This window comes from Balaenoptera musculus, chromosome 3 (assembly GCF_009873245.2).
Source record: "Balaenoptera musculus isolate JJ_BM4_2016_0621 chromosome 3, mBalMus1.pri.v3, whole genome shotgun sequence".
In the NCBI taxonomy this organism is placed as follows: Eukaryota; Metazoa; Chordata; class Mammalia; order Artiodactyla; family Balaenopteridae; genus Balaenoptera; species Balaenoptera musculus.
The window spans coordinates 91,631,776-91,657,375 of record NC_045787.1 but is presented as its reverse complement, the minus strand read 5'-3'; the positions used below and the strand labels follow the sequence as shown (position 1 = coordinate 91,657,375).

At 41.1% G+C, this 25,600-nt stretch overlaps 1 protein-coding gene across 3 annotated transcripts in view; it reads right to left on the bottom strand.

The window, feature by feature from the left end:
- LOC118892673 (neuronal regeneration related protein) overlaps positions 1–13,659 on the bottom strand; it is a 28,571-nt gene extending 14,912 nt beyond the window's left edge. Inside the window, exons 1-3 of one of the 3 annotated variants that reach the window (XM_036847428.1) lie at positions 13,641–13,659; positions 13,047–13,088; positions 11,664–11,732 (exon numbers count right to left, since the gene is read on the bottom strand). In XM_036847428.1, coding sequence (XP_036703323.1) covers positions 11,664–11,666 — 3 coding nt within the window. In that variant the 5' untranslated portion in view covers positions 11,667–11,732; positions 13,047–13,088; positions 13,641–13,659. Of the gene's footprint in view, positions 1–11,663; positions 11,733–13,046; positions 13,189–13,460; positions 13,526–13,640 lie in introns of those variants that run through there. The other 2 variants (XM_036847427.1, XM_036847426.1) reach the window with 2 other exon arrangements.
- Between the last annotated feature and the right edge of the window lie 11,941 nt (positions 13,660–25,600).

Genomic DNA, 25,600 nt, shown 5'->3' with positions numbered 1-25,600 from the left:
GGCAGAGTATGTACATTTGGAGACCCACAGTTTTCCATGGCAATGCATACTAGAGTTCATTATAATTTCTTTTTTAAATTTTAGGCATGTTTTCCAGGCACACTCATTTAATCCTCAGGGTGCTGTTGCAAGGACGAAGTGCATCAATACCTGTAAAGCCATGGCAACAGGGTCCAGCACGCAAGGACTAAGTGGACCTGGGGTAGCTGTTATTACCATCATCCTCACAGTTTGACAGTTGAGAATGCTGATGGGGAGCAGTCAGGGAGGCTGCCCAAGATCACATACCCGAGAAACGGAGAAGACAGGATGCAAACCCAGCCTCTCTTCTCAGAGAACACGGTCTCTCAGTATCAATCTTCTCTGCTATTTCCCCAGAGCCACCTGCAGTGGCATCATGAGGCCCCTGAGAGCTGGGGCCTGTTTTCAACCCCCAAGTAGGTGCTGCGCATCTCCATTTAGTGCCCTTGTGATGAAATTTAGATAGATTTCTGACACCTACTATCAAGAGTAGTTTTCTCAGAAATATTTGTTGCTCTGCCAGCTGTGTTTCTGATAAATAGCTGCCCTCAAAAGTAACTTACCTAAAAAAATCAGCACTGTCTGAGGGCACAGAGGGTGTGCTCGTCCACGTGTCACTACAGTAGTTGGGGAAAGATTACTCTTAGAGCAGCAGCTCTCGCTTGGCTACATGAGGACTGTGGATCTAATTAAACCCAAGCAACACTCATCACCACAGTTTTGTCTTTTTTCAATTTTCCCTGGAAGGAAATGTTCAGCACAATACAAATATCTAGCAAACACTGCAGCTAATTACAAAGGGCATTTGCTGAGAAACCAAATTGTTTCCATATGACCCCTAAATGAACTCTCAAACGACTTCTTCTCTGATGGCCTAGTAACAGACAGTCTAATTCAGAATATTTTTCTTTCATCAGATGCCTTTGAAATCATGTTCACTGTTAACTTTGCTTTTCAAAATTTCAGTTTCAGAACAAACTGTTTAGTCAAAGGAGAATTAAACTCTTATCTTTACCAATGATATGCAGATACACAAACCATACACTACATATAAAGTAATCCTAGTTGAAGAAGAAGAAAATAAACACTTATTAGACCAGAGAGGCAGTGTGGAAACTACTAAGAATGGTAATTCAGAAGGAAAAAAAATTTAACCCTATTCCACTTGGAAACTTTTAATTAATGTAGTAGAAATGCAGTCAGTACTAAAGACAGAAAAATGGAAAAATAGAGATCAGGGAACAAGCCAATTATTAGTTATTACTATCATGAAGGTAACAAATAGAAAATGACAAGGAAAGTAGTATCTGATACTCAGACTACAGGTAGAGTACTGTTTTCAATCAGTCAAAGACATAGTGCCCCTCTGGGTTTGTCTGAACAACGTAAGAATACTGATCAATTTGGTAAAAATTCACATTAACTATCAGATGAATTGTTTACATGATGCCAAAAAAACAAATTTAATTGAACTTCTGATTGAATTGATTGTGACAGTGTAGACAGTTAATCCTGTAAAAGAAAATTAAAGTTTCAAAAGGAGTCCTCATGAAAAAAAAATAGCATAGGCTTAATGAAGATGAAATGAAAAGATATGGAGACTTGACTCCCAGACCTTGATAACAAGATCAGAACAATTTAAGATTCTATTATCAAGAAGTGAACAAAATATCCAAAGGCCAGAGGCATTCCGTGATGTATAATTAGACCTAAGTCTCCACAGGGCACCATGAAATGGAGCCTTAGTTGCGGTCCAGAGCATCTAGGCTTTGGAAACAGTCAAATCCAGGTGACTAAGGATCAAAATTACAAAGATGAGAAGGGCTCCAAGAAGATGTGGGCAGAATTTTTGATGCTCTATTAACTGAATTGGTTGACTAGATACATTAATTGATTATCCAATCAATAAATCAAGAAATAGTTACCAAGTACTTACTTTCTGTGAAGCATTTAATATTTAGTAGGTAGCTTTCAGTTCTAGAGAATGAACATATTATCAAAGAAAATGTTCCATTAGCTTGGGCTGGAAGTGCCAAAGTAGCAAAGAAAACCCTTTTTTTTTTTTCAAAAAAGATTTTTAGAGCTAAGCCACCAAATCCTGGACATCTATTCAGGAAAGGAGAGAGCTAGTTAATGAATTCATCTTTTCAAATTCTAATTCTCTTAGCCATGCAACCACAGAAAGTACATGAGATCGCATCTTTCAAACAGTGGGTCCGTTCCCTGACCAGTATTCATTCTCTCAGCCAGTGTTAACTGAGTCCCTACAACGCAGCAGGCACTAGGCTAAATGTTCAACCATGTGCTGCCAAACCCACATGGCACAACAGTGCACGCAGGTTCAGCAACCGCCTGGCAAAGGTGCACAAGGACAGACTCTCCCCTCATGGTCTCAATAAGCCTTTTGGTAACTTTCACTATAATGACAATGAAGGACATGAAACAGTCCTTCTTAGTAAAGTACTTGATAACAATCCCTTACTTGGGTCATGTTTAAAAGTATCTTAGTCAATAAGTTTTTTTTCATCTAACTACAGACGCTAGTTTTTCCTTGACAGTTCTGAACGCTGGCTGCCAAACACGCAGTATCTTCTCCTAATTTCTACTCTTCCCTGTCCAAGAATGGGTTCTATATCCGACACTGACTTTATCCAATAAAAGTGACCTCAAAATGCCTGGTCCCATTTTAAACACAACTTTTGTAGATTTCTCCCTGTTCAGCCACTGGACTGCAGTATTTTTCCCTGCTGGAATTGTATCAAACACAATTCAGACAGGAAGGCTGTTACCTGCCCCAGTAATCAAAGGACACTGGTGTGTGATGGTGATCTGAGTAAGGGCTGGAGTGGAGAAGGGAGAAGAGCTAGAACCGAGCAACCACACCAAAACTTCTGTGCACGTTATGAATCTCCCTCTTGTTTTAATTGCCTGTTGGTATGAGCCTCTGGCTCATATTTTCACTGGCAACAACTATTCAGCCATTCTCCCTTTCTTTCCAATCAAGGGCTCTGGTTCCCAATCTCAGCTTAAAAGGGGCAAAGAGACCTTCCTTTCATCGAGCACATTCTCTTAAATATCTTCTCCTTCTCCTTTTCAAACACGAATTACGTTTGTATTTTAGTCTATGAGTGAGGATAAACAAGCATAGTGTAAAATCAAGGGTTTAAAAATACTTCCAGCTAGATAATCCTAACACTTTTCAGGCACAAAGCTTAGACTGGAAACCATTCTAAGGTAATAAGAGGCAGTCATTTCATTTATGAAGATTTCATTACCTTGTGAAACCAGAGCGGATGATGCTCTACCGTCATGAATGCCTTAGTCAGACTGCTGAGAGGCAAACTGGGACCACTGGCGAAATGCCACTGATAACCTGGAGCACAACGGCACCCCACAGCCAGTGTTCTGGGTGGATGTGTGACTCCACCCTAAAGATGAGAGTCCTCTTCCAGCAGACCACACTGAACCAACCTTCTGGACACTCTCAGGGCCTCTTCTGTCTAAAGAAGTGTAGAAGAAGGGAGCACAGAACTACAGAGCTGGTTTTGTATTGTGCTTAGACTTCACTTAACTCTCCCCTTTTACCTCCCTAACAAACACTGAGCCTTCTTTATTCAGTGAGAGGGGTTTTCAGCAGCAAATTCATCCTGTCCATGGTGATCTCATTTCCTGGGTCATACATTCTACAGTCTGCACTGTCGCGACCCTGCAAAGTGTTGGGCTATTACTAGTTGTAAATCTCAAGGTGAACCACCCGGTTCTGCCCAGAAATAACAGATCTCCATGTATCCCTGAGGTCTGACTCATTCATTTATTCCATAGACATTTATTGATTACTAAGAATGTGCCAGTTCCTACACAGGTACTGGAGCAACTGTCAGACTGGTTCATGGAGGTGCAATCTATTCTAAGGTCCATGAAGGTTAGGGGTTCCTTCTACTTTGTAGGAAAAGAATGCCAATCAACTTCACCAGCTGTTCTAGAGTTCCCTCTCAATGACGAAACTTTCCCACATCTGAACTCACCATCCTGGTAGAGGAAAAGGAAAAAAATGAGGCATCACAGCCTCAACTGCTATCATAAAAAGAGGCCTGATGTTCACTTACTAGCGGTCAGTGTTCTTGTTTCAAGTTTACAATCTTGGAGGGTAGAAAAGCATGCAGAAAGAAGCCAGCTACAAGTAGACTGTTGTGTGATGAGTGTACAGAGGAGCATGAGATCATTCCTGCTGGATGTCCTGGGGTGAGTTTCATGGAGGAGTTGTCATTTAAATTCAGTCTGGAAGAAGAGCTTTATTTTGTCAGGAGGGGCATTCTTTCTAGGACTGAGTAAGCAAAGGCACAGAGGGAGGGCCTCCTGGGGCATGTTCAGAATAACAAGTGGCCTGGTCCCTCTAAGAAAATATATGCTATAGTAGCTAGAAATAAAAGATGAGTTCACAGAGTTCCTGGCATGGCTGCCCAGCCACAGAAATTAAACTTATGAAGGCTTAAACACCGAAGTTGAAAAAAAATACTTGAAGGTATGAGGTGGGAGTAGGCTTAAGGAATTCAAGGAACAGTGCTTACCTATGTCACTTACTGAGAGACTTAGGGGATGAGTCCAAGCTCATCTGAAGGGGCCAAAGGAGCCGGTAAAATCATTTCATATTGAAAGCCTTGCAGCTGATGCCTTCTGAGTCTGTGCTGTTTCCAGAAGAGATTCCAGAAAAATCCTTCTTGGTCTTGGCTTTCCCCAACTTTTGTGTATCATGTGACAAGATTCCCTTATGATGGTCACTAGACTACTGACTAAATTAGTAACAGCCTGTAGGCCTCAAATTGTAAACAATTTTATTATGGTGATGTAAGTGTTGGCTTGAACTTTGAATACGTACGTCTGGCTAATCAGGAAGAAGTAGAGAGAGAGAACCAGCTGGGTGCGTGTGGCTGGAACTGATTAGCACATGGCTACACCCAGTCAGCCTCACAGAAGGGACGCATGGGGCCTCCTTTCACGCAGCTGGCACGGCAGCAACACCCTCTCTGGCCAAGCGGACACCGACGAACCCGCCGGCATTTACCAGTGGAAGTGCTGCCACCTTCTCCCAAGAAAGGGGTTAAGCGTGTGCTCCCTTCCCAATTCCTTCCAGCTAGGGACCTTCTTTCCTTTCCACCACTCCACCCTGACCCAAAGAGAGTGAGAGGCAGCAGTAAATTAGGCTTACAATCAATCAGAAGGTGTATGTGAGTGTGTGTGCTCTTTTCTGTTGGGCACAATCAAAACGCAAAGAACCTGAGACAGGCTGGAACCTGAGTGAGAGCCTCGGGCCATCTCCAAGATGCCCGCTCAGTGGTTTCCTCTGGCTCAGCGCATCAAGTCCTCAACTTCTAGGTCGAGTGTGTGAGGTCTGTCTTTGAGAGCAAAGAGGCCCTAAACAGGGAGGAGGACATTCCCTACTGTAGTAAAAATGCATTATGCTCACTCCTGTAAGCATACTTTTCTTTTATGAGAAATATGCTTTTCTCTCAACTAAATCTACCGGAATATTCTTAATTCTTCATTCACTCAATATTTATTAAGGATTGATGCTAAGCCCTAAAAATCCTAAGAAGGCATAGTACCTGCTCTCAAGGAGCTTCTAGGTTTCAAATTTTGTGCTGACTCCAATCAGTTGTTAACAGAACAAGATTGTGAGGATTTGGAAATCATATTCAGGGTGAATAATAATAATGAGCGTCAAGACACCGATTAGCAATGTCTGCCACAGGTATATAGCAGGGTCAGTGGTGGCACACATGCCATACGTTTGTCATCTCTGGGTCTAGCTGAATTTCTACCTCCTTAAAAAAAAGTTTTCAAAAAAAAAAAAAAAAATTTTCGCCTATAATCCCCAGTCCCCAATAATACCACTCTTCTGCATCTTACAATTCAGCACTAGATTATATTGCAAGACAATGTTTAAGTTTGTCATGCATATTAGTCTTCTTGCCACAACTCAAATATAAATCCACTGAGGGCACTGGCCAACTGTGCACTTTCCATAATGTAAAGAACTAAGCACAAAGAAAATGCTCAAAAAAAAAAAAAAAAAAAAAACTTGTTCAGCTGACACAGGAATATATACATAACCCTACTGCTAACTCTTCTCATTTTCTTCAGCACTTTCAGACATGGCATCTTTGTTTTCTTGGGACCATTTTCATAATATCACAGAATGAGATTATACTGGAAATAAGTAAAGGCTTTAAAGTTCCAATACTGGGAGCAAAGGTCCTCCTGGATCCCAGAGGGGATTTTTAGGACTGCAGGAAAAGCTGCTGTGAGTTTTGAGTACCACAGCTGGATCAAACCTAGAGAGCTAGCATCGTACCAGGTTGTTCAGAGTGTGGCTCTAAACGCTGGTAAAGGTGAGCAATTGCAAGCCATTCTTTTTTGGCAAGGGGCTTTATGGCTTAATCACAATTTTTTTCTCCTGTTAATAAATAATGGATGATTTCCCTGGTGGTGCAGTGGTTAAGAATCTGCCTGCTAATGCAGGGGACACAGGTTCAAGCCCCAGTCTGGGAAGATCCCACACGCCGCGGAGCAACTAAGCCCATGCACCACAACTACTGAGCCTGCGCTCTAGAGCCCACGAGCCACAACTACTGAGCCTGCGTGCCACAACTCCTGAAGCCGGCGTGCCTAGAGTCCATGCTCCGCAACAAGAGAAGCCACTGCAGTGAGAAGCCCGTGCACTGCAACTAGAGAAAGCCCGTGTGCAGCAACGAAGACCCAACGCGGCCAAAAAAATAAAATAAAATAAATTTATTTAAAAAAAATCAATATGCCATTGAGGTACATTAAAAAAAAAAGGAAAATAATTTGCTGTGGAAACTAAAATTACACTCACTTCAACTTCCTAGCTCTTCAGAAGAATGGAAGGATACAAATTACTTCTAGTCCACCAAAACTGAACAAGATTAAGTCATTAAGGATGAATTTTTTGAAAGTCCAACTTAATAGATATTAGCATGTATAGACCAAATATTTACTGGGCTTCTAACATATATTTAATACTTTATTAAGCACTGTATATGAAGTTTATAAACCCTCTGGGAGCCTATAATTTAGCTGGTCAGTGAAAGAAATGTATGTGATCCAACTAACAAATAATGCAGGAGAGTATAATCTAGTGTTACACTAGGTTAATACCATGTCATTGCTACTAATAACTGAATTGATATTTAGAATTTAGTTGAGAGCCATGCTAATGCTTAAGTCCCAAACCATTAGAGCTGCTAATACTGTCATGCGCTAATAGATCAGTTTCAGGATCACTGCTGTTTTTTAAACCACTGAGATGAGAGATTCTTGAAGCTGTCCTTAGGTGCAAAATATGTCCAGAAATACCCATTTCAGATAAATTTAGAACCAATAAGTAATATTTTTAGTAACCATAATTTCTACAGCTGTGGGCTGAGATTTATGGTTAACCTGTTTTCCAGTACAAAGAAAGGAGTGGTTTAAAATTAGAATTTTTTAAATATATCTTGATCAACTAAGATGACACAGTCCATGTACATGTAATATATTTTCTGGTATATTCAAATTGGATTTGCTGGTAAGATTTCCTTATTGCTAGTCTTTTCCTGTATAACAAAGGAATTATTCAGATAATTCAGGCAAATCCCTCCCACTCCTACCTCACTCCAGCAACATTTTGAATAGCCAAGATGAATCAGACAAAAATCAACTTTTTTTTTTGTTTTAAGCATAATTATTCAGATAATTATCTCAACCCTCCATTTCACTTTGGTTGTGAGAATAAGGCCTTAAAAGACTTTCCAGCCAGAAACAGCATTTAAAAAAATATGTGCAAGAGCAAGGAGGCCACAGTACTTCACTCCAAGGCTCCCAGTCGGTCCAATGTAAGTGAACACGATGTATAAGACTCATAATCTGGAGGTTACTCATTTGGCTTAGTAAAGTATTCATATTTTAGAAGTGTATTTTCTGATTTTAAAGTATTCATCTTAGGGTTTAAAATAAAGTGAATTCCTTCAGTGTATTTATGAAGATCTGATTTACATGCCAGTTTTTAAGAATTGCATCAGGTTAAAATAGAAGAAACAAACAAAAGAAAATAGAATGGTGCTTTAAATAACTGTTTATTCCAGGATTTCTGCTTAAATATCTTCTCCTGCCTGAAATATCTATTTAGTTCAAGAGGAAGCAGGACTGGGGCTAAACCCAGATAGACCATCCCTACTGTCCTCATTCCCCAAACAATTCCCAATTCTCCCCTCACAGTGTGCTAGAAGGCCTGGTGAAAGAGAAGATAGTACCATCTAAAATTACCCTCCTAGGTACTTTTCAGCATCTCCACAATCAAGAATCACTAAGCAACTTGTAAATTTACATTCCAAAACCCAATGGCACAGCTACCAACAGGACCTCATCCCTCCGCAATCTTTGTCTTTTTCTTTAAACAAGGAAACCTTATGTTAATGGAGAGATTATTGAAAGAGTCTCCTTGTAAGCCCATGAATGCCACTTCACAGACTGTACAGAAAGCAGAGCTCTATGAACGGTACAATGGAGTCAACTCATCTTTTTGAAAAGCTCAGCATCGGTCTTAGAATCTAAAATTGTTCCAATTCCTAGGTCTCTGTTAAAACATAATGAGCCCATGCTTATGCCACTGTGAATCCATGGCACATCCATACTTGGAGGCAAGTATACAGCACAGAGAGTAGTCATGTTGAAAATAAGGACTTACTCTTGACATTGAATTAAATAATTTAGTTTTTCAAACTATTCAATAAGACCCATCTGCTCATTCTGAAGTATTTTCTTCTCAGTGATGTACCTGAAGCAAGTACCTTTAAAATAAAACAGCTAAGTAAAAACCAAGAACCCATATAAAATATAATCTTAGAAATTAAATTTAACAAAAAGCCAAATATAAATTAAAGAAATGCTGAAGATTTCTGCAGACTCACAATATCTTGTTAATTGCAAAGAAGGGGGTGGGGGGGGGACTAGAAAAAGGTATGTTTACTAGAAAACTGAAAAAGCTAAGGGATGAGTTATTAAAAAAAACATTCTAGAAAACTAAGATAAGGCAAACCACACTCAAAATTAAAACTTTTAACAGTCCTCCTAAAACGCACAACCCCAGATGAACTGGAGTCTATGTAAATGGTGCCCCCTGGAGTTGTGCCCAAAGGGTCCCCTACACAGAATACAATGTGATTAATGCCTTGTAGTGTTAACAAAGCAGTTGTATTTTTTTGATAATGCAAAAGGCATACTAGTATTCTTTAGTGCCTTCAAATTATCGTTGTGAAACATCACTTTAGGGTATGTCAAATGTCTAAATATTGAATCACTCTGTTTTGAATTCTGGAGTCTACTAGTTAATTTCTCACTCTGGAATGAGCTGATTATAAATTTGTATTTGGAATAAGCCCTTTACTAAGCAGGTCAAATACACTGAAATTAGATCCTCTTTAATGTTTTAAATTATGCAAATGGAAATACACCTTTAACAGAAAAGGCATGTTTGTATATTTCCTAGAGGTGGCCAGGTGTTAACTCTATTGCTTCCCTAGCACTAGTTTCTACTGTAGACGGGCTAAGTCTTTAAAAAGCCAGTTACAGAGATCAGCAAAGTAATCCGTTTTAATCAAGGAAAGAAAATAACTTCATTTTTCCAAAAAGGACAAAAGGAGGTATAAGACCCCTCTAATATCAGTTTAAAAAAAAACACAACCGAAACTTTTTTTTTTTACATTAGAATGTGAAAAGACTTTGAAGACCTCAGACCTCCTGGAATAAGAGAATTGCTAGAAAGTTACTTGGAATCACCCACCGACAATAACTGTTCGTGGTTTCATTTCAGGCAATGGGCTTGTGCCAAAAGGGACTGACATCTTGATGAAAGGATCACCAAAAAGTTGTGAGAATTTTTCCATGACTCAAAATCCTTCCAAGAGCAACAAATTGTGATTTCTCATTCTGCCACCATACGTAAATGACAACTGTAAGAAACTGACAACATGTAGTAATAATTCGAATTTGCTCTTCGGCATGCAACTCGTTCCAACTTTTATTCTCGGCTTTGGCACACATGCTTGCCTTCCACAAAGCTCACTCCGCTCACTACTACGGAAACATGATATTTACTCTTTGAGCCTGATCTATAGGGCTAGTTTTGGCAGAGTCAGTGGTCAAATTGATGTTCAACCAAACTGGTCACCTGACATATCACAATACACATGAATCTTCATGGTCTACCTATGGTGACACAAAGGGTAAGGTTCTGGGATAAAGAGCTACAAGACAAGATGATGTGGCCAGTCATGGTAAAAGATAATTAAATAAACAAAAATACTTTGCAGCAGTTTATTTTATTACCATCCTAGAACTCTGTGACAATGGCTAGTTAGGAATTTAATATGGAGTTAGGAAACATTTGCACAAAACCTACTGATTAGTTTAAGTTTCTGTTCATCCCTTTTGCCTTCTACCTTAAGTTCCTTAATTTGGTCATTATCAATCTATGTCCAAACAAGATCTATTTGATTAGGTGCTTTGACACCCACCTGTTGAAATGACAGGTGAGGCATACACAAAAAATAAGAGCTTACTTATTAACAGAATTCATTTAACTGCTTCTGATTCATTTTTCTCGTTGGAAGCTTATACTTGGATTGTTCTCAAAGAAAACATCAAGTACATCGGATTCAATTTTGATTCATTAAATTCCTCCCTCGTTTAAAGGAAAAAATGAAAACTAAATTTGGAAATCACACACTCTAAGTGGCAAAGAGGTGTTTTAAAGAGCATAAACATCTGCAGTAGGACATGCTGTACTTCAGTGAAAAGTTTCATGACATTTGTTCTTTTTTTCAGTTCAACTTTATTTCCATAGAGGAAATTTTTCAAAGACAATTAATACACTTATTCAACTGTTTTTAATGTGTATTTCATCTCTTTAATCAGTCATCAAACACTTAACTGCCTCCTCTGTGGATCATAATGCTTATCAGAAATAGTTACACTTTCATTTAGAGGATAACATGCTTATCTTCTAAAACTGAGCAGATATCTCTCATAAATGAAGTTATAACTCAACAACAACAAAAAAACACTAATTATGTTTGAGATACAATAGACAGTGTATTAATATAAAAGTCCATGCTCTATGTATATAATGCTTTCAAAGACAGCAGACCCTATAGCTGTTGGATTAGCTGGACACAGACTCCTACTTTTGGGGATAAGTTCTGGCTATCTCTAATAGAAGAGTCATTGCTTTGTTTGAGCCCTACTGCTGCCACCTCTTCCACGCATGTCACAACATATCACTCTTCTTAAAGAACAGAATGGTTTCTGTTGTTGGAGTTAAATAAATCATCACTTCTGAAAGAGGAATTTCAGTTTTCTATTCAAAACGATTTAAAATCAAAGACCTAATCCCTAATTCACCACATCCAATTCATATAAATTGCTGTACTGCAAAGCTCCCCAGGCTACAGACAGAACCTTTGAAAGGTCAGATGGGGTAGGAACAATGGAGGGTTCAGGCAGGATGAAGGTGGGTGGTTGATATTTATATGGAATAAAGACTGATAAAAAGCAACTGAGAATCTCCTCTGATGACCAATGCTTACCATTTTGAGAATCCTTAACAGTTTTGGCCTTGCACCCTCCCTCTCTTCAGTCCAAGGAGACCAACCAACCTGCAAAATATGTTTAAATACAGTAGACAAATTGCCATACCACAGGTCAGCAAATGAGAAAGCCTGTTTAGAGGCTACAGACAAATAACCATTTTCTGTGGTTAAGCTAAGTTACATGCAAATTATTGTAACCACTGGGGCTTCTGAAAGAGCTTTTCAATCCGTCTGTAGGCTTAAATAGGGGACAAAGGAATCCCTGGTACCTAGCTTCCCAGAGTCCTGGGCTATTCTTAGTGTTGGGTTCATCTTTAAATTGCAGGAGTTCAAACTTAAAAGTAGAACCAAGTGATAAAAATAGATTGTTTTCTGGCTGCTCTTTGTTCCCAGACATACTACTGGCAGTATATTTGCAATCAAGACAGCAGAATAGGAATCAGCCTTCCACCGCGTAGTGTAATGCCTCAGAGTGGATATTTTTGGAAATGGCACTGCATTACATAACCTTCCGTGCTTAAAAAAAAAAAAAAACTACACTGAGGGGGAAAAGTCAGGAATATACACCATTATGCCCTTCTCCCTAAACCAAATAAACATTAATGTACATGCTGCAGTGATTTTCCTCTCAACCTTTGTGTCATCAGAACACAGTTCTTTTGTTAACATAAGTTAAGACAAAGATTAAGATGAATGGAGAAACTAAAAGTTCTCTAACAGGGTATCTTAAGCTCTTCGAGTTTTCCTATAATGGTATTACAGATACATATAAATGCAAATCAGATTATTATCATCATCAAGCAAAAAGCAGTCAGTTATTTTTAAGCCCTCCCTCCCCTGAAGTTCAACTGCTTTATAAGAAAATGCAGAAAAAAAAGTGTTGCAAGATCGAATGCCTGGAAAGACCCCTGGAGGCGACAGCAGCTTTGAAAGAGTAATAAAGTCTAAGGATGGAGGGACACAAATTCATTTTATAAAAGGCGCGGGGGGGGGGCGCGGGGGGGGGCGCGGGGGGGAGGCTTGCATGCACCAAAGTGCATCTAATGAAAAGAAACAAAACAGTTCCTAACAATGCTTTATGAGCAAGAAGAACAAAAATTAACCACACCAACAAGCAAAAAACCCCACCCCTTCGCAAAAGAATTCTCCCTCTTAACTTGTGCATTTTTTTAAAAAAAGCCCAAGTTAAATTCCAGCCTTAATGCAGTAGGACCCAAAATGCCAGAATTTCTCCAAGTACACGCTTCAGCTCTTAATATTAAAGAGGGAAGAAGCATGAACTCTGCAGGGTTGAAGGGTCCAGCTAAGAGCAACGGCAAGAAATCGACACAAAAGAGAAAGCAGCGCTCCCGGCCGGGGATGGGAATGGCATATACTTACAGACAAAAGCCCCGCTCCCTGTTCACTCTCTCCTCTCTACACCTGAAACACAAATGTGGATGAAAAAGGGTATCATGCTAGAAAGACAGCTGGGGGATGGGGAGAGGGGGCAGGGGGAGGGAAAAGGGGTGGAGGAAGAGGAGGGAGGAGGGGGAAGGGAAACAAAACCCAAACCAGCTTCACTTCCAAGAAGTGCAGCCTTGGAAAAAGGAGGGGAAGGTCTCCCTGCCTCGCGCTCTCTCTCTCTCCAAGAGTGTGTGTCTCTTTCTCTAAGAGTCAGTTTCTTTCTCTCTCTCTCCCTCTCTCTGCTGCTAGTGTGCTAGTGAACAATGAGCTAATTCTGATGGGCTGGTGCGGCGCCAGCGCCCCAGCCTTGCTGCCACTGTGCTGCCGCGGCGGAGCCAGACTGCTTACTCGGCAGGAATCGGCGACTCGGGGCCCGGTCGGCGAGCGGCCAACGAGCGCGCGCCCCGGCCCTCGGCACCCCGGGCACCCCGCTGCCCCCACTGCGCTGGCCCGGGCCTGGGGGACAAAGGGGCCCGCAGACAGGCGCGCCACCCCGGCCCCGCCCCCCGCAGCGCGGCGCGCACTCACGCCGGCCCGGCCTCTGTCGCCCCGGCGGACTTCTCCGCCTGGACGTGCGGTTGCTTTTCAGACAAATAAGGAGGCGGAGGAGGCGGTTTGGGGGCGAGCCAAGCGTGAAGGCGGCCAGGGCGCTGCATAGCCCGGCGGCTGGCCAAGGCCGCGGGGAGAGGCGGCGCGGCCCGTACTGTAATAATAAACCTGCAGCAGAGGGCATCTGAGGGAAAGAGGACGGCGACGGGCGGCAGCCGCCTTCCCTTTTATGTGCCTGTCCCGAGCGGAGCAGAAAATGGTGCCCGCGGCGGCGCGGAGCCACACAGACACACAAAGGGCCGGCGTTGCATGCGTTTGCGCACGACCCGGGTCTGCCCAGCCGGGGACGCGCGCCCCGCTCCCGGCCGCGAGGAAGCCCGCGGCCCGAGCACCCCAGCGGCCCTGTGGCTGCGCGCGCGCACACACGCAGGCAGACACACACACACACACACACACACACACACACACACACGCGTGCGTGCACACAGTCACACGCGTGCGTGCACACAGTCACACGCGTGCACAGGCAACAAGAGTTGAGCTCTGATGTGATCAGCACCCTCCCCAGGTGCTCCCTTCTCCTTCCCTGAAGGATTTAGTAGGTTCCCCACTCTCAGCCCCACTGAAATCGTACTTTTGAAAATTGGAGATTGCGTTTTAGAAGCGGTTCTTTGCATTTCTGATTTTTTTTAAAAAACCTTATCTTTCTTATTTAAAATCTGACTGTCTTTTCACAGTAATGTAAAAGCTCAAAATTTTGCTACAGATTCGAACAAACTGGTTTTGTTGCCAACCAAACGGGATATAATTTTATGGTAATTGTCAGATGTTAGAGGACAAGATTATTTCCTAATTAAATTGCTTTGCCAAGAGAAAAAAGATATAAAGGATCATAATGTCTTTTAAATTTGCCATCAACATTTTACTTCTAATCACTGAAAGCAATGTTTTCCATTATAACAATCAAAAGGAAAGGGGGGGTGGACTTAGAAAACTAAGTTATTAAACATATATTTATAGAATGTCTTATTTTTTAGTCTTAAGTGTTTTTGAATACAGAAAAGCACACCTTAAAAAGCAATGTTTTACACTCAATTATAAAGACTAAATTCTCTGTAACCTTATTGCCAGGACTATAGATGTCCTTGCACACTACCAAAGCAGCAAGTACTGATTAGGCTGCCTGTGGGTGCGATGTTTAAGGGGTCCACTAGGAGCTTCCCTGAATTAATCTAAAACATCACAGTCGTTTTCCTGCCAAAAAAACTTACCTTGGAACCATTACTAGGAACAAAGGGAAAAAACAAGTCTCAGTGAACTTCCCTAATGCCTTCAGGGCCAGTGTTCACCAGCCAGGAAAGTGATGGAAGGCAGGTCTGTGGAGTAAACGGGGCAGTGGGATAGGGCAGAAGCCTGGGGGCTGCCTCTGCAGGTCTGAAGCCCCAGGAAGCTGGTAAAGGGTACCCCAACATTGAGATCTTGGGCATTCACCTCAGAGTCAGACTCGAAACCCAACAGGGCACTGCCACATGAACCAAAAATCTATCCCAGGAAAGTATGTTCAAAAGTTACTTCTACAAGAAAACATTTCTACACACACACAAACACACACACAAACTGCCTTTAGTGTTTATGCAAAATTTACCTAAGAGGATGTCCTTTCAAAACACAGGGAAATTTGGAATTTATTAAACATTATTTTTTCTTCACGTGTAATCACAGACATCTAGGTGACACAGATTTTTTAAGTAATAAGAACACTGGGTCAGAATCATAATCTATTTACTGTGTTCCAGAAAACAGTTGCAAACCAACTATTCAAGAAACATTCTTGAGTCCCTCTGGGTGTAGGAGACTACACTAAACACTAGGGACCTAAATAGGACCACCCTCCATGTCACCTCACTCAGGAAATGTAGCACTAGCTGTCGCAGGTGCTCCTGGCTGTCACGCTCCGTCCCACTCCCATCTATCCTGCGGGTGACATGGTAGACCCACTCGCCTGAAATACTTTTTAACCACGGTACTTACTCCCTGCTCCATTACAGTACAAAGACCATACTTAGTCTTCCACTTAAAATTTGCCACAACGTAACCACAATCCAGCTTTCTAGCTTTATCATCCCATCTTTTTCCCATTCATGGTATATCAGTCCCTTGCATCCGTATGGTTCATATTCATCCCTAGGCCATTAACAGTCAGGAAACAAAGTCACACAAACACTGACGTAAACCAGAGTGCCTCAGCCTCAGTAGTATTCTGATGTTTGGGGCCAGATGACTCTTTGATGGGGCCAAGGGGCGCAGTGGGGAGGGGATAGGGGGCCGTCCAGTTCATTGTAGGACGTTTAGCAGCATCTCTGGCCTCTACCAAGTGGATGCCTGTAGCAAGCCCTGGCTGTGCCAACCAAATATGTGTCCACACATTGTCAAATGTTCCTTGGAGGGGAAAACTTACCTCTGGTTGAGAATCACTGGCTTAAACAATCAGATCCATTCGTGAGAGGAAAGAGGTAGCCTCTCTTGAGCTATGTGGACCACATGCAGGAGGGACAGAGACCTGAACAAAACTGAGGTTTTCTTAGGAAAGAGGAAAAAGAAGAATGCAATGTCCTTATCTTGGACTTCACAGACTGGAGTGAGGGGGTAGGGAAACAATCAAAGCCAAAGTTACAGTGCACTGTGATAAGGACAGTTGTAGAGTTCTACACAAGGTACACTGTGAACACAAAGCCTCCTTTCTAAACCAGACCAGGGGTTCAAAGAAAGTTTCCTAAAGGAGGTGATGCTTAAACTGAATCTGTGAAGAATGAACAAAAGGCAGCAAATTGAAGAAGGGGGAAAGAGACATTCCAGCAGAGACGGGGGCAGATCATGAGCTAAGAAATTTGATTGCTGACTGGTGACAGCCAGGTGACAGAAGAACCCTGCTTCAGAAACTGACCGTTGTGTTCTATCCCTGACATGTATGCCAAAGAATAGTCCATCAGAGGACTTGGTCAAAAAGAGAAGATGTACTTTAGAAACAGGGTTTTCCTTCAATCTCTCTTAGATATCTGGTTCTCAAATATATCCAAATGTATGTTCCTGCAATTCTATTTGTTTTCAGCCTATGTCATTGCTTGAGGTAACAAGTTTCATGAGGTTGAATTCTAAGTGAAAGGCTGTGTATAAAATTGGTTAGAGCCAGGTCTATATGACCCTGGATAAGTTCTTTAGCCTTTTAGTCTGAGTTTCTTCATCTTTCGGTTGGGGTTTACATTTTAACCCCAGAGTGCTGTATTAAGTGGAATTGCGTACCGTGTTTGGCCTTTAGTTAGCAGTACATACACAGTAGCTTTATAGAATACAATAGAAGCATTATCGGAAACTTTATAGAATAAAACTTATATGACATATATAGTTCCTCTCTGGTCAACCCAAATGATGTGTGGCTCCCCAGTGACTCTTGCATGACTCTTGGGCCTTTTCACTTGCTGTTCCTGCTGCCACAATGCCTCTTTCCTCTTCTTCAATGTGTTAACTCTTGCTCATTTTTCACAAATTTGGGTTGTGTATCACCTCCTTTAGGAAACTTTCTTTGAAGCCCTGGTCTAATTTACAAAGGAGCCTTCATGCTTGCTGTGCACCCTGTGCAAAACTCCACAATTGTCCTTATCACACTGCCCTGTAACTTTGCCTTTATTTTTCTGTCTTCACCACTAGGCTGCAAATTCCATGAAGGAACAGACTGAAGACATGACTGGTTACCTGCCTGACACCCACTGTCTCTTTCCTCCTCCACATTCTTAGTGAAACCCTGATTTTGTCCTGGGCCCCATCTTTCCCCCATCCAGCCCATGATTCCAGGGAAGATGACCCTAAGGAGTAGATGCTAATTATTTTAGCCAATCAGTGTATTGGATTGCCTGGATCTAATAATGCTCATCCAGAAATGAACATGTGACCATCAGACTGAAGGGAAAGAATTATATTGCATATTAGAGCTAAGAAATTTGAATTCTATGCTTAAAGCAATATAGAACCATTAAAGAAATTCAATCTGAAAGTGACATGACCAGATTTTTTTTTTTCCTAGAAAGACTACTCTTAGAGCAGTTTGGAGGATGAATTTTAGTAGGAAGAAAGGGCAGAATTGAGGAAATAAGATGAATTAGGGGATTATTACAGTAATCCAGGTGAGTAATTATAAATAGCCCAAATTAAGGTAGAGACCATGGGAAATGAGATGAGGAAAGGAGTCAAGATACGTTCCAAGGTAGAATTGCAGGACTCATTAGGGTTTTAATAGAGTAACGGGGATTAGCTGGAGAAGAGAGTCCAAGATGATTCCAGGTTTCTGGCTCTGTGACTGCTTAGATGACGATGGTCCCTCCTGAAACAGAAAACACAAGAAGGAGGTGGATTTGGGAGGAGAAGGAGGTGATGATAAGTTCAATTCTGTACCTGTTGAGTGTAGAACTCATACATTCAATACTCCAACAGCAAGCTTTGAGTAATTTCCTTATCACTACCTCCCTTTTCCTCCTGCTTCCTTCCTATGATAGGCTGAATTGTGTCCCCTCCAAAATTCATACATTGAAGTCCTGACCCCCAGTATTTCAGAATGTGACTATATTTGGAGATAGGGTCTTTAAAGAGATGATTACGGTAAGATGACTCATGAGGGTAGGCTCTAATCCAATGTGACTGGTGTCCTTATAAGAAGGAGATTAAGACACAGGCACACACAAAGGAAAGGCCGTGTGAAGATGCTGGGAGAAGATGGACATCTACCAGCCAAGGAGATAAGCTTGAAAGAAACCAACTCTGCTGACACCCCGATCTCCAGATTTGTGAGAAAATAAATTTCTGTTGTTTAAGCCACCCAGTCTGTGGTATTTTGTTATGGCAACCCTAGTAGACTAATACACCTGCCTTACTCCAAACATCCAGAAGACTAAAGGATTTGTAATATTTCTGTTTGTTATGAGTTTTAGGATATTGTAAAATAGAAAGTCCAAGAAGGAGCCTAAGCCTAAAGAAGTAACATGTCCACTAAGGGCAAGGCTTTGTCCAAACCCAGAAAGTAATATTAAATATGTATATGAAAGTTGTAGCGATGGAAACTCATCTGAAATTCAGGGTTCATGGTTCTCAGAACAGCATTCCAAAACACATAAGGAAACCAATTTACAATCAACGCTGTCCACTTGCAAGTTTCCAGCTGTATTTACACAGCTGCTGAAGGCAGCACAGATGAGGATTCTCCACTCCACCACTGAGAAACCCACACTGAGAATATGTTCAGAAAAGTGTCTTCATATCTGAGAATTCAGTAAGTCTCAGGAAGTAACACAAAACATCAAGAACTGAGCCATTGATGTTGGGGACATTGGCAATGAAAGGAGGAAAAATAGGTTTATATTTAGCAAACTGTGAAATCTGAACATAAAAGTGGATATAGGATAACTTCCAACTTACGTCACTCTATCAAACATAATGATGAACATAGCATTTGAAAGATAAAGGACAAATGTAAGAGATGAGGAACTTTTGAAAATCATGGTGATCTCAGGCTTGTATTTTGCCCAGCATCTAGAAATAATTGAAAGTCCCTGGAAAAGTCAAGTTAGCCCTCCTGTAGGTGAAGAACAAGCTGGCTGTTGTAGAAACAAAGAGATAAATGGAAGGAATGTCTCAAAGGAAGATTTATTCAGATTATCCTACTATGCAAAACAGACCCATATGAAACATATTTTAAAATTAGCCTTCTGCTTGCCTTAAAACTTATCTGAATGGTGGTGCAAAACTTTAAAAATAATACGAGTGGTAAATGCTGTTCCAAAACAAGTATAAGGAATTTAAAAGTCCCAGTGTGTGTGTGCCCATGTATGTTTGTGTGTGTGTGTGTCTGTGTGTCTGTGTGTTAGCTAATTGGTCTTAACAAAGAAGAAGGGGAAATTGTGAATTTTTAAAAACTGATTAAAGTAATCAATGGATATTCTCCATAACACTGGGAAAAAGCAGAAACATGCTCTAAGAAGCTGACAGAACGTACACCATTTTATTATATGAAGGTAGTGCTCACCTTATTCAAGACATGGAGTAACAAAAAAAGTCTCCAGATTTAAATATCCCTTGATACTGTGCCATGGTTAAGACAAAATTCTATACATACTAAATCTATTTTTGAAATTAACTCAAGCACCTTGACAGCTGAGCCAAGTTCTGTCCCCTTACAGTGGGATTTGTCATCCTCCGACTTCAGGATTCAATAGAACCTGAGGTACCCAGGGTTATAGTTTGGGGAACCCTCATTAGGCACTTTCCTCACCTCATCACCCTTCTCATCTGACCACTTAGTGGAGAATGCAGATGGAAGGAGGAGGCTGACCAAAGGGAGAAACAGCTGATTGGAAGCCAGAAGGCTCTTTGCCTTTAGTATGAAGTTCTTCTTTTAAAAAATTGGAGTGATTTACTTCCTCTCCTTGTGGAGATACTCAAGAAGGTAAACCCTTGCCAGACACTTCAGACATCAAATGTTGTAGTTCCCTGGAATTCATGGGAATACACATGCAAAGAATGATCAAAGTGTTTGAATTTAAAAATAATAATACTTTCACATATTTTTGCTGTACTTTCTTTTTATCTTGTAAAAATCTTCCAATACATATCTCATAAGCTTCAAGAAAAAGATTTTATTATTCCTATTTAACAAATGAGGAAAAAGGCAAAAAAATTGAAAGAAGTCACTTAGGATCACAACTCTAGCTAGTAACACTGATTGGACTATCTAAACCATGACTAGACTGCATTACTTTTCACCAAAAGCCCTCAAGTCCCCAGAAAATAGCATTTGAAACAAGCATTCCGGGACTTCCCTGGTGGCGCAGTGGTTAAGAATCCGCCTGCCAATGCAGGGAACACGGGTTCAATCCCTGGTCCGGGAAGATCCCACATGCCGCGGAGCAACTAAGCCCGTGCGCCACAACTACTGAGCCTGCACTCTAGAGCCCGCGAGCCACAACTACTGAGCCCATGTGCCACAACTACTGAAGCCCGCGCGTCTAGAGCCCATGCTCCACAACAAGAGAAGTCACCGCAATGAGAAGCCTGCGCACCACAATGAAGAGTAGCCCCCCACTTGCCACAACTAGAGAAAGCCCGCGTGCAGCAACGGAGACCCAACCCAGCCAAAAGTAAATAAATAAAATAAATAAATGTTTTAAAAAAAAAAAAAGAAAGAAAAGAAACAAGAATTCCTCCTGGGCTGAAAGTTAGCTTATAGAGTCCTTGTATCAATTCTGTTACATCTGTATCCTCATTTCACAGACGGAAAACTGAGGTGAAAAGAAAGCCACCCAATTACTTAATACAATGTAAAGAGTGGAGCTGGGACTTGAACTCAGGAAGTCTGACTCCAGAATCCTGTCTCTTAGTCATCATGCTGTTGCACCCACACTGCTGTGCCCTGAGGCCTAGAAATTCCCAGATCCAATGGACACTGGTTAGTCCTTCACTCCTTGACTCCCCTTAATTTCTTAGCCTTTACTCTCTGGCTTCTTTGACCTTTTCACCGACTCATCTTCCGTCTTCTACCCCATAAATTCTGGCAATTTACAGAAAAGAGATGGTTCTGCAGGCAGGACAATTTGTAAACTTGAGATTCTTTGAAGTGATTAATTTATTTCACAAATGGTTTTGAATGACACCATGTGCCAGTTACTCCACCAAATACTGGTAATGACGTATTGTCAGAAAACAGAACTGAAAACCTAAGGTTCTCTTCCCCGCCCCACGCACCACAAACATACATTCATTTACATACCTATCCTTACGGTTCCTTTTAAAAGGGCACAGATTTCATAACCTCAGGTTCATCTTAGTTTTGGAGTTGTGTGTTTTTGGCGTTGGCCCTAAATTAAACATCTTTCTAGAGTTGAAAAAGGTGTCCTAAGCATTTTTTAAGACAGGGTGAAGTTTTATTTTTGTTGATTCTCAAAGGCATCATAATAAAACAGTGAGAATTTGACTCTGTGATTGGAAAGTCCCATGAGACTTTCCTGAGAATTCTGAGAATGTGCACATTAAGAAGCTGAAATCACAAGAGTCCAAGAAAAACTGCCAGGTCTTCATTTGCATGGGTTTGCCTCATTTTGCACCAAAAGATCAGAGCCTTAAAGAATCCAGCTGTAATCCCTTAACTATGCCCTGAAAAGTTGAAAGGGTTAAACACTGCTCCTTAGTAGAGAGAAAATTCTTAGGTTTAGACAATCAAGATCACAAGTGCAGAGGGTGGTGCAAGGTGGTTCTCCATTATGCATCTTCAGTTGCCTCCTACACACTGAGTCCACCTGGGATGGACATCTGAAAGCCTGTCTCCTTGAGTCTCCCTCCCTTCCATTGTCTACTAGGCATTCTTAGCCTTTTGCCTCCCGCACTCCCCCTCTTTTCATCCTCCCTGGTGTTCTGTTGCTTCCTCTTCACAACTTCAAGTTCAAATTAGCAGCCCATTGATTTCTCCTCCAGGGAGTCGGGTGTCCTTCCGGTTCTGGTGGGAGAGAAGGGCTGAAGGCCCAGGAAAGGGGTTGGTGAGAGCTTTTTCCCTGGAAGAGCTGGACAAGAGAAAATTTCTGTCATAAATCATATGAATGGTAATTTTTCATTGGTTGCTAAGTTCAGAACCTTCTTTGTTCCTTCTGTCAACGAATTTACCTTTTATAGTTTTGCAGTTTAAAATGTCCTGAGTTCTTTTTGTCCAATTTTCATAAGTTGCAATTTACTTTAACTTCTCCTCCACCCCAGGGATTTAAGGACACACATGAACAAAGCCTAAATTGGTGACATATAAATGGAATCCATGCAGTCAATGCTTCAACTTGAGCTAGGCTAAACTGAGATTAGACAGAGGTGTATTTTGGGGACATATATGAAGGAAGATTTTATGAGATAAATTAATGAGATAAATAAAATTTAAGTTTTTAAAGTTTAGCTTTATGTTTCAAAGTCTAGCTTTATGTTTCAAAGTCTGGCTTCAGCACATTTTCAGTAATTTTCACAAAATGTGCTGCAAATTACAAAAAAAAAAAAATTATTAAAGCAGTCCCTGAATGATCTATGCTTAGGAGTAGTTCACTGGCAACTCTCCTGAGTGGCTTTACAAGGTAAAAAAGTAGTGGAAATCTCTGTCTCCAAGACAGATCTTTTTCCCTTTGTCTAAGTGTCCATGACACGTCCCTACCTGAATGACTCACAGGCATCATAAACTCACCTTATCCAAAACTGAAGTTATCATCTCCCTTGGAAGTATGGGACCATCTTCTGTTCTCTGTTTATGCAAATGGTCACACTTCCACACACTCATTCACATATGGTGGAAACCTTCCTTAAATCCTTCTAAACAGTCCCCAGTTTGGGTGTTAATCCCATATCTCAAATATGGTCCTTCAAGCCTCAAGTTCAGCATTACCCTCTGTGTGAAGTTTTCCTGATGGCCCCAGTTACTCCTCATGGCACCATTCATTCAATTCAACAAATATTTATTGAGCATCTGCTTACTGTGTGCAAGGCAAAGGGCTAGGCACTGGAGATAGAGCCATGAACACGATAGATCCAGGCACTATCTTAATGGAACTTAATTCTACAATTACAATCACATATTCAAGATACAAGTAAAAAATTAGTAAGCAAGGCATTTTTAGATGAAGAATTTTTTTAAATGATGTGGCAAAGATTGACCCGGGGCAAGATGAGGGAAGGGGTATTCAGGGATGGCCTCTTTGAGTTGACACTTGAGCTAAGACCTGAATAATGAGATGGAGCCAGCAATTGAAAGATATGGGGGATAAGCATCCCTATCAGAGGCGGGGGAAAGCAAGTACAAAGGTACTGAGGCATGAATCAGTGGGGGTGTTCAAGGATAGGAAAAGTGTGATTGAGATAATGTGACTAGAGTGTAATGAGGAAGAGAAAAGAGTACCAAGGATGAGATCAGAAAGGTAGCATTCTTCTAGTTTAGGATGTGTTATGTTGTATTGTAAGACTTCATTGTGTCTGCTTGTCTTATCACCAGACTTTGGGATTACTTTTGATTTTTGGATCCCTGATGTCTGACATAAAACCTGGCACTAAGTAGATAAAATATCTGCTTAATGTGTAAGTATAAAAGAACAAGTTTTTCTTCAAAAATAGAGTTTTAAATGGTCAAATGGTTCAGATAATGAAGTTTTACTAAATGTTTAATAAATTATCAATATTCAACTTCAAATATGCACAGAACTTGTGGAGGATTATAAAAGCAAACTATAGTTTCTCTCTTTAGGCTGTAAAGGCAGCTCTTAGCTTTAGAATTCATTTGAGGTGTTAAAATTATTTTTCTTAATCCTTAACCACATCAAGCTCAAGTTTGATTTAGTGCCAAAGCCGAAATGAAGTTGATGCTAACTTGACTAGACTTCAGGAAGGAAAAATAACAAATTATTCCCAATTATTCCCTCTCCCTGGGTAAGCAAGAGAAAAAAGCGCTACATCGTGATTTGAATGAGTACTTTCAAAGTATTTTCCAAAGCTCATGCGTGGAACCTTTTTTTCTCCCAGGAAAGAAACGTTCAATATAGAAAATTCTGTTTTCACCTAAAGAACAAAAGTGTTTACATTTATTTTTCTCATCCATGTTAAAGTTAAAAAAATTTTTTCCTACAGCTATTAGGAGAATGGTACTGATACTTCATTTAGAAATAATGAAATGATGCGGAGTGTGTTTAAGTAGTAGGTAAAGACAGATGAGTGCTGGTGGAAGGAAGGAATGAAAGAAGAAGCTATTGAGCTGATATGGGTTTTAAAAACATTTTAAAAATTTATTGGGGCTTCCCTGGTGGCGCAGTGGTTGAGAATCTGCCTGCTAATGCAGGGGACACGGGTTCGAGCCCTGGTCTGGGAAGATCCCACATGCCGCGGAGCGGCTGGGCCCGTGAGCCACAATTACTGAGCCTGCGCGTCTGGAGCCTGTGCCCCGCAACGGGAGGGGCCGCGCACCGCGATGAAGAGTGGCCCCCACTTGCCGCAACTAGAGAAAGCCCTCGCACGAACCGAAGACCCAGCACAGCCAAAAATAAATAAATAAAATTAAATAGCCTACTTTATAAAAAAAAAAAAAAAAATTTATTTATTTATTTTATTTTTGGCTGCGTTGGGTCTTGGTTGCTACGCGCGGGCTTTCTCTAGTTGCGGTGAGCGGGGGCTACTCTTCGTTGCGGTGCACGGGCTTCTCATTGCGGTGGCTTCTCTTGTTGCAGAGCACAGGCTCTAGGAGCGTGGGCTTCAGTAGTTGCAGCACGTGGGCTCAGTAGCTGTGGCTCACGGGCTCTAGAGCGCAGGCTCAGTAGTTGTGGTGTGCGGGCTTAGTTGCTCCGCTGCATGTGGGATCTTCCCGGACCAGGGTTCAAAGCCGTGTCCCCTGCATTGGCAGGCAGATTCTTAACCACTGCACCACCAAGGAAGCCCTGAGCTGATATGTTTTGAGAGGTATTGTGTTAGGCACATTCACCTGCATAATCCCCCTTAAACTTCACAAAATTCTTTGAGTTAGGCATTTTAAAACTCATTTTAACAGATCTGGGATTACTGAGTAAATAATTGCCTGAGATCACACACAGTTACTAAATGACAGAGATAGCATTTGAAAGCAGGACTGTCTGACCAGATGCTTCATATTCTTTTATGTGTATATGTAATATGTACATATATATATATATATATATATCTATATATCTATAAAACAATTGAACATTTATATATTCCATATATATTACACATCCAATAGAAAATTTAGAGGCAGGATTTTATTGTGCCATCAAAATTTAGTATTTCCCTATCCTTCTAATATAAACCAAAAATTATATCAAAATCCTTAAGAACATTCTTCATGACCACAGTTTTAGCTAAAAAACTGAAGCAAA